The sequence below is a fragment of the Budorcas taxicolor genome, chromosome 10 (genome assembly GCF_023091745.1).
Source record: "Budorcas taxicolor isolate Tak-1 chromosome 10, Takin1.1, whole genome shotgun sequence".
NCBI lineage: Eukaryota > Metazoa > Chordata > Mammalia > Artiodactyla > Bovidae > Budorcas > Budorcas taxicolor.
The window spans coordinates 16,487,641-16,502,310 of NC_068919.1; the positions used below are offsets into that span (position 1 = coordinate 16,487,641).

The 14,670-nt window shown below is 39.3% G+C and overlaps 1 protein-coding gene across 1 annotated transcript in view; it reads left to right on the plus strand.

The window, feature by feature from the left end:
• Positions 1-14,670, plus strand: part of KIF23 (kinesin family member 23) — a 46,346-nt gene that overhangs the window by 8,900 nt on the left and 22,776 nt on the right. Inside the window, exon 4 of the mRNA XM_052646868.1 lies at positions 4,386-4,491. Coding sequence (XP_052502828.1) covers positions 4,386-4,491 — 106 coding nt within the window. The remainder of the gene's footprint in view (positions 1-4,385; positions 4,492-14,670) is intronic.

Here is a 14,670-nt window from a genome sequence, read left to right on the forward strand (position 1 = left end):
GCCTGCTGACCACACATTGAGTGGCATTGACAAGACTATGCTGAAGCCAACTGGACCACCTGCTTCCATTCTGAATCTTCTCTGATCTATTGTCACAGAGCAGCCAATCAAAGCAGAAGTCAGACCTCACTATTTTCCTTTTTTTTTTTTTAATTGAAGTACAGTTAAGTTACAGTGTTGTATTAGCTTCTGGTATACAGCAAAGTGATTCAGTTATACATATATGTACATATTCTTTTTCATATTCTTTTCCTTTATAGTTTACTACAAGATACTGAATACACCTGCCTGTACTATACAGTAGGATGTTGACATTTATCTATTCTATATATGTTGTTGTTCAGTCGCTAAGTTGTGTCTGACTCTTTGTGACCCCATAGACTGCAGTACACTAGGCTTCCCTGTACTCCACTGTTTCTCCCAGGGCTTGCTCAAACTCATGTCCATTCAGTCAGTGCTGCCATCCAACCAGCTCATCCTCTGTTGCTCCCTTCTCCTCCTGCCGTCAATCTTTCCCAGTATCAGGGTCTTAGTACTTTGTATCTCCTAATCCCAAACTCTTAATTTATACCCTCCCCCACCACTTTTCTTCTTAAAGCCTTCTAAAGGATAAAGTTTTAAAATGGGAAAATCCTATTTAACCTCACCTCTTAGTACTCATCCAATCCCTAATTGCTTGCATAAGCCAGAATCCTGCCTCAGGCCTTTTGCCTTAGCTTTTAGCAGGATGGCTCCTCATCCTCAGGTTTAGCTTAAACCACCTTCTCCGAGAGTCTGTCCAGACCACCCCCATTAGAAGCAGTACCATTCCTCCTTCTGTCCTGGTCTGTAGTCTATACTTCCTTAATAGCACTTATCACAATCTGTAGACTTATTTACTTGTTTATGGTCTCTTTCCCCAGGTGTAATATGCACTTCTAGGGGATGTGCACCTTATGTGTCCAGTTGGCCAAATACTCAGTAAAATGGAGTAAGCATGAAGGAATGGTTTGGGAAGGCATGGAAGAGTGGGGCTTTGAGAATGTAAAATAGTTGAGAAGTAACTTACTGAATTTTACTTTTATTAGAGTTAATTTCATGTATATGTAAATAGTACAAAAGCTTCGGTGGGATTAAAAGTTCTCAGTGTCTTGTGACAGAAGGCAACACTGGATAATGGGAAAAATGTTAGAATGGAAATGGCTTTGACAACAATTAGCTTTATTGGCTTGGGCAAGTTCCTTCTTGGTCTCAGTTTTCTTCACCTGGAAGAGGGTGGGGTTTGTTCATGAAGACTTGGAGGTCATCTGATTGACCTGTCACACAATCCTTTCAGTTCCAGGATTCTGTTTTTCTGTGAACTCTAAAGGTGTTTTCTAAAGGGCTTTCGTCATAGCTCAGTTGGTAAAGGATCCACCTGCAATGCAGGAGAACCCAGTTCAATTCCTGGGTCTGGAAGATCTGCTGGAGAAGGGATAAGCTACACACTCCAGTATTCTTGGGCTTCCCTTGTGGCTCAGCTGGTAAAGAATTCACCTGCAGTGCAGGAGACCTGAGTTCAATCCCTGGGTTGGGAAGATCCCCTGGAGAAGGGAAAGGCTACCCACTCCAGTATTCTGGCCTGGAGAATTCTGTGGACTATAAAGTTCATGGGGTCACAAAGAGTTGGACACGACTGAATGACTTTCACTTTCAAAGCTGTTTTATAGCATTGGAATAAAGACAGAGGTGAGAGTTAGCTGAAGTAAGTGTGTGACATGCTAGACAGTGTTTGAGACATGATTAGTATTGTGAGCTGCTGTTATGATGATGATGTATTTCAGTCCTAATCTATACAGTCTCCTTTTGGGGGACAAAACTGCTAATAGTTTTTGTAAGGGTTATGATATTGATATCTGAGCAGGTTGAATTTAAGATAAAAGGTATAAAACAGGGAAAAGGGGCCACGTGATAAAGGCTATAATCCATAATAAATTCTAGTGAATGCTCAGGCACCAAATAACAGCATTGATGTTCATGGAGCAAAAACTTAAAGAAATTCAAGACACCTACAGGAACAGTTGCAGTGTCTCAGTTCAGTTCAGTTCAGTCGCTCAGTTGTGTCCGAGAAACCATACACTGAAACCATACTCACAGAAAACTAGTCAATCTAATCACACTAGGACCACAGCCTTGTCTAACTCAGTGAAACCAAGCCATGCCCGTGGGGCAACCCAAGACGGGCGGGTCATGGTGGAGAGGTCTGACAGAATGTGGTCCACTGGAGAAGGGAATGGCAAACCACTTCAGTATTCGTGCCTTGAGAACCCCATGAACAGTATGAAAAGGCAAAATAATAGGATACTGAATGAGGAACTCCCCAGGTCAGTAGATGTCCAATAAGCTACTGGAGATCAGTGGAGAAATAACTCCAGAAAGAAAGAAGGGATGGAGCCAAAGCAAAAACAATACCCAGCTGTGGATGTGACTGGTGATAGAAACAAAGTCTGATGCTGTAAAGAGCAATATTGCATATGAACTTGGAATGTCAGGTCCATGAATCAAGGTAAATTGAAAGTGGTCAAACAGGAGATGGCAAGAGTGAACGTCGACATTCTAGGAATCAGCAAACTAAAATGGAGTGGAATGGGTGAATTTAACTCAGATGACCATTATATCTACTACTGTGGGCAGGAATCCCTCAGAAGAAATGGAGTAGCCATCATGGTCAGCAAAAGAGTCTGAAATGCATACTTGGATGCAATCTCAAAAACGACAGAATGATCTCTGTTCGTTTCCAAGGCAAACCATTCAATATCACGGTAATCCAAGTCTATGCCCCAACCAGTAACGCTGAAGAAGCTGAAGTTGAATGGTTCTATGAAGACCTACAAGACCTTGTAGAACTAACACCCAAAAAAGATGTCCTTTTCATTATAGGGGACTGGAATGCAAAAGTAGGAAGTCAAGAAACACCTGGAGTAACAGGCAAATTTGGCCTTGGAATGTGGAATGAAGCAGGGCAAAGGCTAATAGAGTTTTGCCAAGAAAATGCACTGGTCATAGCAAACACCCTCTTCCAACAACACAAGAGAAGACTCTACACATGGACATCACCAGATGGTCAACACCACAATCAGATTGATTATATTCTTTGAAGCCAAAGATGGAGAAGCTCTATACAGTCAGCAAAAACAAGACCGGGAGCTGACTGTGGCTCAGATCATGAACTCCTTATTGCCAAATTCAGACTCCAATTGAAGAAAGTAGGGAAAACCGCTAGACCATTTAGGTATGACCTAAATCAAATCCCTTATGATTATACAGTGGAAGTGAGAAATAGATTTAAGGGCCTAGATCTGGTAGATGGAGTGCCTGATAAACTATGGAATGAGGTTCGTGCCATTGTACAGGAGACAGGGATTAAGACCATCCCCATGGAAAAGAAATGCAAAAAAGCAAAATGGCTGTCTGGGGAGGCCTTACAAATAGTTGCAATGCCTACAAGCTACTAAAACTAGGAAATAATAAAAATAGAATTCCATTCTTTGGACAGTTAGGTCATTTTAGTTTACCTTGAAATGTATTTGTTTACCCCAGTCCCTAATCTTATTTTTCAGTTGGAGGTTGGTAATATTTTCGATAGTACAGCTATACTTTATGTCAAATGTTGAAAGATCTGAGAATTGAAGTATTACTGTACTTTAAAGGTCACAATTATTTAAAAGTTATTTTACATTAGAACACAGATCAAAGATTTCCCTGGGGGTCCAGTGGTTAAGACTCAATCCTTACACTGCAGAGGGCATGGGTTCCATTCCTGATCAGGGAACTAGGATCCTGCATGCCTTGCAGTGTTGCAAAAAAAAAAAAAAAAACTCAGATGAGATTATATTGAGAGTTATTTTCTAGTTTAAAAAAAGCAATACATCAAAACTCTTAATTTTTTACTGTTATGCTATTTTAGAATGATACCTTTATTTTTTAAAAAAAAGCAGTAAAGTAGTATATGAAGTAATGCTTTAGGATTTTCACAAAACTGTGACTGAATTGGTATAATACCTTTTGATCTTCTTTGTCAATTAAAACAAAATCAGCCTTAGTGTATGAAGCATAAGTAGACTTAAGACTTTTCTCTATATGTACTTTTATACATATATATATGTATATAAAACCCTTCGGTAGTTGTGACCATGCTATACTTCAGTACTATAGCCATAAATATTTACCAGTTTATAATTGGTATAATTTAAGTATGTCATGACTTTTTAAAGGTTCCAAGTGTAGAGTCCACTGATATTTTTTCTTTTCATGTCTAGATTTAAGTGTTCATAAGGAAACATCCGAATGTGTTTAAGCAGATGTATTTCTATCCTAGATATAGTGCGATTCCATTTATGTGCTTTTTATTTTTTCCTTCTCCACAGACTCAGTATTCATTTAAACAAGTATTTGGCACTCATACCACCCAAAAGGAGCTCTTCGATGTCGTGGCTAATCCCTTGGTAGATGACCTCATTCATGGCAAAAATGGTATGATTCTGGAGTTTTGCCGAATTTTACTTTTTCTCTTCTGGTAAAACTTTTTTGATACTTACATATTTACTTTATGTTTGGCCTTGAACTCAGTTAATTTGTCAGGATTGTGTTAAACCTACTTTTTTGAGCAGTTGATTTTATTTTTTAATTCACTTATTTTTAAAAATTTCATATTGGAGTATAGTTGATTTACAGAGAAGGTAATGGCAGCCCACTCCAGTACTCTTGCCCAGAAATCCCATGGACGGAGGAGCCTGGTGGGCTGCAGTCCATGGGGTCGCTAAGAGTCGGACACAACTGAGTGACTTCACTTTCACTTTTCACTTTCATGCATTGGAGAAGGAAATGGCAGCCCACTCCAGTGTTCTTGCCTGGAGAATCCCAGGGATGGGGGAGCCTGGTGGGCTGCCATCTATGGGGTCGCACAGAGTCGGACACGACTAAAGCGACTTAGCAGCAGCAGCAGCATAGTTAATTTACAGTGTTGTATTAGTTTCAGGTGTACAGCTAAATGATTCAGTTGTACATCTGTCCATTCTTTTTCAGATTCTTTTCCCATATAGGTTATTACAGAATACTGAGTAGGTTTCCCTGTGCTATACAGTAAGTACTTGCTGGTTATCTATTTTAAATATAGTAGTGTGTGTATGTCAGTCTCAAACTCCCAATTTATCCCTCTCTGGTAGCCTTTGGTAATCATAAGTTTGTTTTCTAAGTCTGTGAGACTGTTTCTGTTTTATAAAGAAGTTTATTGGTATATATATATTTTTAGGTTCTACATCTAAAGGATATCATGTGATATTTGTCTTTCTCTGCCTGATTTGCTTTACTTACTCACTTGGTATGATAATCTCCAGGTCCATCCATGTTGCTGCAGATGACATTATTTCATTCTTTTTATGGCTGAGTAATATTCCGTTTGATATATGTACCATGCCTTTATCCATTCATCGTTGATGGACATTTGAGGTTGCTTCCATGTCCTGGCTATTGTAAACAGCGCTGCAGTGAACACTGGGGTGCATGTATCCTTTCAAACCATAGTCTACTCGGAATGTATGCCCCAGTAGTGCTATTGCTGCCTCCTATGGTAGCTCTGGTTTTAGTTTTCTAAGAAGTCTACATACTGTTCTCCTAGTGGTATACCAATTTACATTCCCACCAACACTGTAGGAGGGTTCCCTTACCTCCACACCCTCTCCAGCATTTATTGTGTGTAGACTGTTTGATGGTGGCCGTTCTGACCAGTGTGAGGGGCTGTCTTATTGCAGTTTTGATTTGCATTTCTCTAATAACTAGCAATGCTGAGCGTCTTTGCATGTGCCTCTTGGCCATCTGTATATCTTCTTTGGGGAAATGTCTATTTAGGTTTTCTGCCCGTTTTTTTTATTTGATTGTTTTGGATGTAGAGCTGCATGAACTGTATTTTGGAGATTAATCTCTTGTTGGTTACATTATTTACAAATGTTTTCTCCCAGTCTGTTGGTTGTTTTTTCATTTTGTTGATGGTTTCCTTTATTGTGCAAAAGATTTACATTTTAATTAGGTCCCATTTATTATTGTTTTTATTTTTATTACTCTTGAAGGTGGGTCCAAAAATTATCTCACTGTGATTTATGTTAGAGTGTGTGCTGCCTATGTTTTCCTCTAAGAGCTTTATAGTGTCTGGCCTTAAATTTAGGTCTTTAATCTATTTTGAGTTTATTTTCGTGTATGGTGTTAGACAATATTCTAATTTCTTTTTTTTTTTTTACATGTAGCTGTCGAGTTTTCCCAGCACCACTTATTGAAGAGACCCTTTTCTCCATTTATCTTCTTGTCTCCTTTGTCGCAAATTGACCATAAGTGTGTGTTTCTGGGCTTTTTTTTCCTGTTCCTTTGACCTCTAGTGTCTTTTTGTGCCAGTACTGTAGCATTTTGATTTCTGTAGGTTTGTAGTGTAGTCTGAAGTCAGGGAGCCTTATTCCTCCCACTTCATTTTTCTTTCAAAGGATTGCTTTGGCTATTGGGGTGTTTGTGTTTCCGTATAAATGTAAAAAAAAAATTTTTAGTTCTATGAAAAATGCCGTTGGAAATTTGAGAGAAACTGCATTGAATCTGTAGATTGCCTTGGGTAGTATAGTCATTTTGACAATATTGATTCTTCCAATCTAAGAACAGGGTATAACTTTCCATTTGTGTCATCTTCAGTTTCTTTCTTCAGTGTCTTGTAGTTTTCAGAGTACAGATCTTTTGCCTCCCTAGGTAGGGTCAGTCCTAGGTTTATTCTTTTTGATGTGATAGTAAATGGGATTATTTCCTTAATTTCTCTTTCTAGTCTTTCATTATTAGTGTATAGGAATGCAAGAGATTTCTGTGTATTAATTTTGTATCCTGCAGCTTTACCAGATTCATTGAGGAGCTGTAGTAGTTTTCTTGTAGCATCTTTAGGATTTTCTGTGTCATCATGTCATCTTCAAACAGTGACAGTTTTACTTCTTTTCCTTCTGGACTTCTTATTCATTTTCTTCTTGAATTGTTGTGGCTAGGACTTCTAACGCTATGTTAAATAAAAGTGGTGAGTACACATCCTCATCTTGTTCCTAATCTTAGAGGGAATGCTTTCAGCTTTTCACCATTGAGTATTGGCATAAACTGCAGGTTTGTCATATATGGCCTTTATTATGTTGAGGTGTGTTCCCTCTATGCCCACTTTCTGGAGAGGTTTTTGACAAAAGCATTTTCTGCATTTATTCCTCAGTTTGCTAATGTGGTGTATCATGCTGATTGATTTGTGGGAACTGAAAAATGCTGTATTCTTGAGATAAATCCCACTTGATAATAGTTTAAGATCCTTCTTATGTGTTGACTGAAAAGATTTCCAAGTTGCGAGTTAAGTTTTATTTGGGGCAAAATGAGGACTGCAGCCCAGGAGAAAGCACCTCAGATAGCTCTGAGAGACTGGTTTAAAGAGGTAGTGGGGGAAAGTCAACAAAAAGATTTTGGTGAAGGGGGAGTTAAATGCAATCAAGCCCTTACTTTAAAAAAGCTTTTCTGCTAGTCATTAGCTGATGTCACTATGAAGGGATTTAGTGATTTTCTAGATATGAAGACAGGCAAGGATTTGGATCATGAAATCAGTTCCTGAAAATATCTAACTATCTAAAGACCTGTTCCACCAGTTTCCCTAGAGCACAGAGTGACTCACTCTCCACCCTGAATTCCCCAGGGTGGGTGTTGAAGGTTGGCAGCTGAAGCAGCATAGGGTTCAGGTGGCAAATGCTCTTGTTGTTCAGTTGCTGGCAAATGCTCTTGGCAAGTGCCAGTTTGTAGTTGATAATGTATTGTTGGTTGTGCTTTGCCTAGTATTTTGTTGAAAATTTTTGCATCTATACTCCTCAGTCATGTTTGCCTGTAGTTTTCCTTTTTGTGATAATTTCTCTGATTTTGGTATCAGGATTATAATGGCCTTATAGAATGAGTCTGGGAGAGTTCCTTTCTCTGCAGTTTTAGAAGAGTTTCAGAAGAATAGATGTGAACTATTCTCTAAACATTTGATAAAATTCTCCTGTGAAACTGTCTGGTCTTGGACTTTTGTTTGTTGGGAGTGCCTTTTTTTTTAAATGACGTATAGTTTTACAGTGTTACGTTAATTTCTTCTGTACTGCAGAGTGACTCAGTTATACACATGTATATTCTTTTTTATGTTTTCAGTTATGGTTGTCACAGGATAGTAAATATATTTCCTTGTGCTATATAATAGGACCTTGTTCATCATCCTATGTATAATAATTTGCCTCTGCTAACCCCAAACTCCTACTCCTTCCCTCTAGTACTCCCTTCCCTCTGAGACCACAAATCTGTTCTCTATATCTGTGAGTCTGTTTTTGTTTTGTAGATATGCTGATTTGTGTCATATTTCAGTTCCACATATAAGTTTTATCATGTTATTTGTCTTTTTCCGACTTAGTATGGTCATCTCTAAATCCATCCTTGTTGCTGCAATGGCACTGTTTCATTCTCTTTTTTTTGTGGCTGAGTGGTATTCCAGTATCTCTGTGTATGTATGTGTGTACACCATCTTTATCTATTCATCTATCAGTGAACATTTATGTTGTATCCATGTCTTGGCTATTGTAAACCATGAACACTGGGGTGCATGTATCCTTTCAAAACATGGTTTTCTTTAGATATATGTCCAGGAATGGGATTGCTGCATCTATAATAGCTCTAATTTAGGTTTTTAAGTAACCTCCATACTGTTCTCCTTAGTGGTATACCAATTTACAAACCCTCCAACAATATAGAAGAGTTCCCTTTTCTCCAGACCCTCTCCAGCATTTGTTGTTTGTGGACTTCTTGATGAGGGCCATTCTGACTGGTATAAAGTGGTACCTTATTTTAGTTCTGAATTGCATTTCTCTAAGAACTAGTGATGCTGATCATCTTTTCATGTGCCTCTGGGCCATCTGTATGTCATCTTTGGGGAGATGTCTGTTTAGGTCTTCTGTCCATGTTATGATTGGGTTGATTGTTTTTGTAAAAGAGATGCATGTTATTGTTGTTAAATTGCTCAGTTGTGTCTGCTCTGTGACCCCATGGACTGCAGCACGCCAGGCTTCCCTGTCCTTCACCATCTCCCAGAGCTTGCTCGGACTCATGTCCATTGAGTCAGTGATGCCATCCAACCATCTCATCCTCTGTCATCCCTTTCTCCTTCTGCCTTCAATCTTTCCCAGCATCAGGGTCTTTTCCAGTGATGTTGGCTCTTCGCATCAGGTGGCTAAAGTATTGGAGCTTCAGCATCAGTCCTTCCAATGAACATTTAGGACTGATATCCTTTAGGATTGACTGGTTTGGTCTCCTTGCAGTCCAAGGGACTCTCAAGAGTTTTCTCCAACACCACAGTTCAAACACATCAGTTCTTTGGCACTCAGCCTTCTTTATGGTCGAACTCTCACATCCATACATGACTACTGGAAAAACCATAGCTTTGATTATATGGACTTTCGTTGGCAAAGTAATGTCTGCTTTTTAATACACTGTCTAGGTTTGTCACAGCTTTTCTTCCAAGGAGCAAGCGTCTTTTAATTTCATGGCTGCAGTCACCATCTGCAGTGATTTTGGAGCCCAAGAAAATAAAGTCTCTCTGTTTCCATTGTGTCCCCATCTATTTGCCATGAAGTGATGGGATCAGATTCCATGATCTTAGTTTTTTGATTGTCGAGTTTTAAGCCAGCTTTTTCACTCTCCTCTTTCACCTTCATCAAGAGGCTCTTTAGTTCCTTTTTGCTTTCTGTTGTAAGGGTGGGCTCACCTGCATATCTGAGGTTATTGATATTTCTCCCTGCAATCTTGATTCCAGCTTGTGCTTCATCCAGCCTGTCATGTCACATGATGTACTCTGCATATAAGTTAAATAAGCAAGGTGCATGGGTTGTTTGTATTTTGGACATTAATCCCTTGTTGGTCACATCTTTTGCAAATGTTTTCTCCCAGTCTGTTGGCTGTCTTTTCATTTTGTTGATGGTTTCCTTTTCTGTGCAAAACTTGTAAGTTTGGTTAGGTCCCATTTGTTTCTTTTTGGTTTTATTTTTATTGCCTTGGGAGACTAACCCAAGAAAACATTTGTTACTGTTTATGTCAAAAACATCTTGCCTATGTTCTCTTCTAGAAGTTTTATGATATCCTCTTATTTGTTTGCTTTCTGCCCATTCCATCTGGCATGCAGGATAGTTACCCAACCAGGGATTGAACCTGGGCCGCCACAGTGAAAGCACCAAATCCTAACCAGTAGACCACTAGGGAACTCCCAGTGTCTTAGGATTGGTTATATTATTAAGCCATTTCGAGTTTATTTTTGTGTATGGTGTGAGGGTATGTTCTCCCTTCATCGATTTACATGTGGCTGTCCTCTTTCCCAATACCACTTGCCAAAGACACTGTCTTTTCTCCATTGTATATTCTTGCTTCCTTTATCAAAGATTGGTTGTTAAAAAAAGATTAGTTGTTTATAGGTGTGTGGGTTTGCTTTGGGGTTCTCTATTTTGTTCTGTAGACCTACCTATCTGTTTTCGTGCCAATATCTTATTGTTTTGATTACTATAGCCTTGTAGTATTATCTGAAGTCTGAGAGAGTTATGTCTCCTGCTTTGTTCTTTTTCCTCAGGATTGCTTTGGCAATTCTGGGTCTTTTGGTTTCATGTTAATTTTAGTATTATTTGTTCTATTTTGGGGAAATAAGAAAGCCTTCCTCAGCCATCAGTGCAAAGAAATAGAGGAAAACAACAGAATGGGAAAGACTAGAGATCTCTTCAAGAAAATTAGAGACACCAAGGGAACATTTCATGCAAAGATGGGCTCAATAAAGGACAGAAATGGTATGGACCTAACAGAAGCAGAAGATATTAAGAAGAGGTGGCAAGAATACAGAAGAACTATACAAAAAAGATCTTCACGACCAAGATAATCAAGATGGTGTGATCACTCACCTAGAGCCAGACATCCTGCAGTGTGAACAAGTGGGCCTTAGAAAGCATCACTACGAACAAAGCTAGTGGAGGTGATGGAATTCCAGTTGAGCTATTTCAAATCCTGAAAGATGATGCTGTGAAAGTGCTACACTCAATATGCCAGCAAATTTGGAAAACTCAGCAGTGGCCACAGGACTGGAAAAGGTCAGTTTTCATTCCAACCCAAAGAAAGGCAATGCCAAAGAATGCTCAAACTACCACACAATTGCACTCATCTCACACACTAGTAAAGTGATGCTCAAAATTTTCCAAGCTAGGCTTCAGCAATACATGAACCATGAACTTCCAGATGTTCAAGCTGGCTTTACAAAAGGCACAGGAGCCAGAGATCAAATTGCTAACATCTGCTGGATCATGGAAAAAGGAAGAGAGTTTCAGAAAAACATCTATTTCTGCTTTATTGACTATGCCAAAGCCTTTGACTGTGTGGATCACAATAAACTGTGGAAAATTCTGAAAGAGATGGGAATACCAGACCACCTAACCTGCCTCTTGAGAAACCTATATGCAGGTCAGGAAGCAACAGTTAGAACTGGACATGGAACAACAGACTGATTCCAAATAGGAAAAGGAGTACGTCAAGGCTGTATATTGTCACCCGGCTTATTTAACTTCTATGCAGAGTACATCATGAGAAACGCTGGGCTGGAAGAAGCACAAGCTGGAATCAAGATTGCTGGGAGAAATATCAATAACCTTAGATATGCAAATGACACCACCCTTATGGCAGAAAGTGAAGAGGAACTAAAAAGCCTCTTGATGAAAGTGAAAATGGAGAGTGAAAAAGTTGGCTTAAAGCTCAACATTTAGAAAACGAAGATCATGGCATCTACTCCCAACACTTCATGGGAAATAGATGGGGAAACAGTGTCAGACTTTATTTTGGGGGCTCCAAAATCACTGCAGATGGTGACTGCAGCCGTGAAATTAAAAGACGCTTACTCCTTGGAAGGAAAGTTATGAGCAACCTAGACAGCATATTGAAAAGCAGAGACATTACTTTCCCAACAAAGGTCCGTCTAGTCAAGGCTATGGTTTTTCCAGTGGTCATGTATGGATGTGAGAGTTGGACTGTGAAGAAGGCTGAGCGCCAAAGAATTGATGCTTTTGAACTGTGGTGTTGGAGAAGACTCTTGAGAGTTCCTTGGACTGCAAGGAGATCTAACCAGTCCATTCTAAAGGAGCTCAGTCCTGGGTGTTCTTTGGAAAGAATGATGCTAAAGCTGAAACTCCAGTACTTTGGCCACCTCATGGGAAGAGTTGACTCATTGGAAAAGACTGACGCTGGGAGGGATTGGAGGCAGGAGGAAAAGGGGACTACAGAGGATGAGATGGCTGGATGGCATCACTGACTCAATGGACGTGAGTCTGAGTGAACTCTGGGAGTTGGTGATGGACAGGGAGGCATGGCGTGCTGCGATTCATGGGGTTGCAAAGAATCGGACACGACTGAGCGACTGAACTGAATTGATTTTTGTGAAAAGTACCATTGGTAATTTAATAGAAGTCACATATAAATCTGTAGAGTGCTTTGGGTAATCAGGCCCTTTTAGAAAAATTAGTTTTTCCAATCCACGACCGTGGCATATATGTTTCTATTTCTTTGAATCATCTTTAATTTCCTTTATTAATGGTTTGTAGTTCTCACTATATAAGTCTTTTACCTCCTTGGTGAGATTCATTCCTAAGCATTTTATGTTTTTTGGTGTGAGTTTAAAAGGGATTGTTTATTTGTTGTTGTTCAGATGCCAAGTGTCCAACTCTTCACAATCCCATGCCAGGCTTCCCAGTCCCTCCATTTCTTGTTTATTTACATTCACTGTTTGCTATTTCATTGTTAGAATGGAACTGATTTCTGTATGGATACAAGATTAATCTTGTATCCTGCTACAGCTTGCTGAATTTGTTTATCAGTTCTAGTGGTTTTGTGTGGAAAAACTACTTTAGGGTTTTCTGTATATGTTATCATGTCATCTGTGTATAATGACAATTTTACCTCTTTCCAACCAATGTAATTGCCTTTTATTTCTTTTTCTTGTCTGATTGCTGTGACTAGCACTTCCAATCCTATGTTGAAGAGAAGTGGTGAGAGTGGACATCCTTGTCTTATTCCAGATTTTAGTGGGAAGGCTTTCAGCTTTTCACCATTTTCTGTGGTTTTGTCATAAATAGCTTTTATTATATTGAGATATGTTCCCTCTATACCCAGTTTCAGAAGGATTTTTGTCATGAATGGATATTGAATTTTGTCAAATGCTTTTTCTGTAGCTGTTGCACTAAACATGTGGCTTTTGTCTTTTCTTTTATTAATGTGGTGTATCACATTGATTTTATGTATGTTGAATCATTCTTGGAATCCTGGGATGAATCCAACTTGGTTATGCTCTATGACTTTTTTTTATATATTGTTGGATTTCAGTTTGCTAGTATTTTGTTGAGAACTTTTGTGTCCTTATTCATCAAAGATAATGGCCTGTAATTTTCTCTTTTTTTGTGGTATCCCTGTCTAGTTTTGCTGTCAGGGTGATGGTGGCCTTGTTGAATGAGTTTGTGAGTGTTCCTAATTTTGAAATTTTTTGGAATATTTTCAGAAGGATAGGTGTTAACACTTCCCTAAATGTGTGATGGAATTTTCCTGTGAGGCCATGTGATTCTGGAATTTTGTTTGCTGGAGGTTTTAATCACAGTTTCAATTTCAGTACTTATGATTGGTCTTTTCATATTTTTTCTTTTTTCTGAGTTAGTCTTGGGAGATTATACCTTTCTAAGAATGTGTCCATTTCTTCTCTGTTACCCATTTTATTGGCAAACACTTAATTGTAAAAAAAAAAGTTGGCTTAAAGCTCAATGTTCAGAAAACAAGGATCATGGCATTTGGTCCCATCATTTCATGGCAAATAGATGGGGAAACAGTGGAAACAGTGTCAGACTTTATTTTTTTGGGCTCCAAAATCACTGCAGATGGTGAGTGCAGTCATGAAATTAAAAGACGCTTACTCCTTGGAAGAAAGGTTATGACCAACCTAGATAGCATATTGAAAAGCAGAGACATTACTTTGCCAACAAAGGTCCATCTAGTCAAGGCTATGGTTTTTCTGGTGGTCATCTATGGATGTGAGAGTTGGACTGTGAAGAAGGCTGAGCGCCAAAGAATTGATGCTTTTGAACTGTGGTGTTGGAGAAGACTCTTGAGAGTCCCTTGGACTGCGAGGAGATCTAACCAGTCCATTCTAAAGGAGCTCAGTCCTGGGTGTTCTTTGGAAGGACTGATGCTAAAGCTGAAACTCCAGTACTTTGGCCACATCATGCGAAGAGTTGACTCATTGGAAAAGCCTCTGATGCTGGGAGGGATTGGGGGCAGGAGGAAAAGGGGACTACAGAGAATGAGATGGCTGGATGGCATCACCAACTTGATGGACGTGAGTTTGAGTGAAGTCCAGGAGTTGGTGATGGCCAGGGAGGCCTGGTGTGCTGCGATTCATGGGGTCGCAAAGAGTCGGACACGACTGAGTGACTGTACTGAACTGAACTTCTGATTGTATGTATTTCTCTAGTCTCCTATTTCAGTTCTAATTTTCTTGATTTGATCCCTCTCCCTTTTTTTCATGAGGAGTCTGGCTATAGGTTTGTGAATTTTGTATACCTTTCCAAATAACCACCT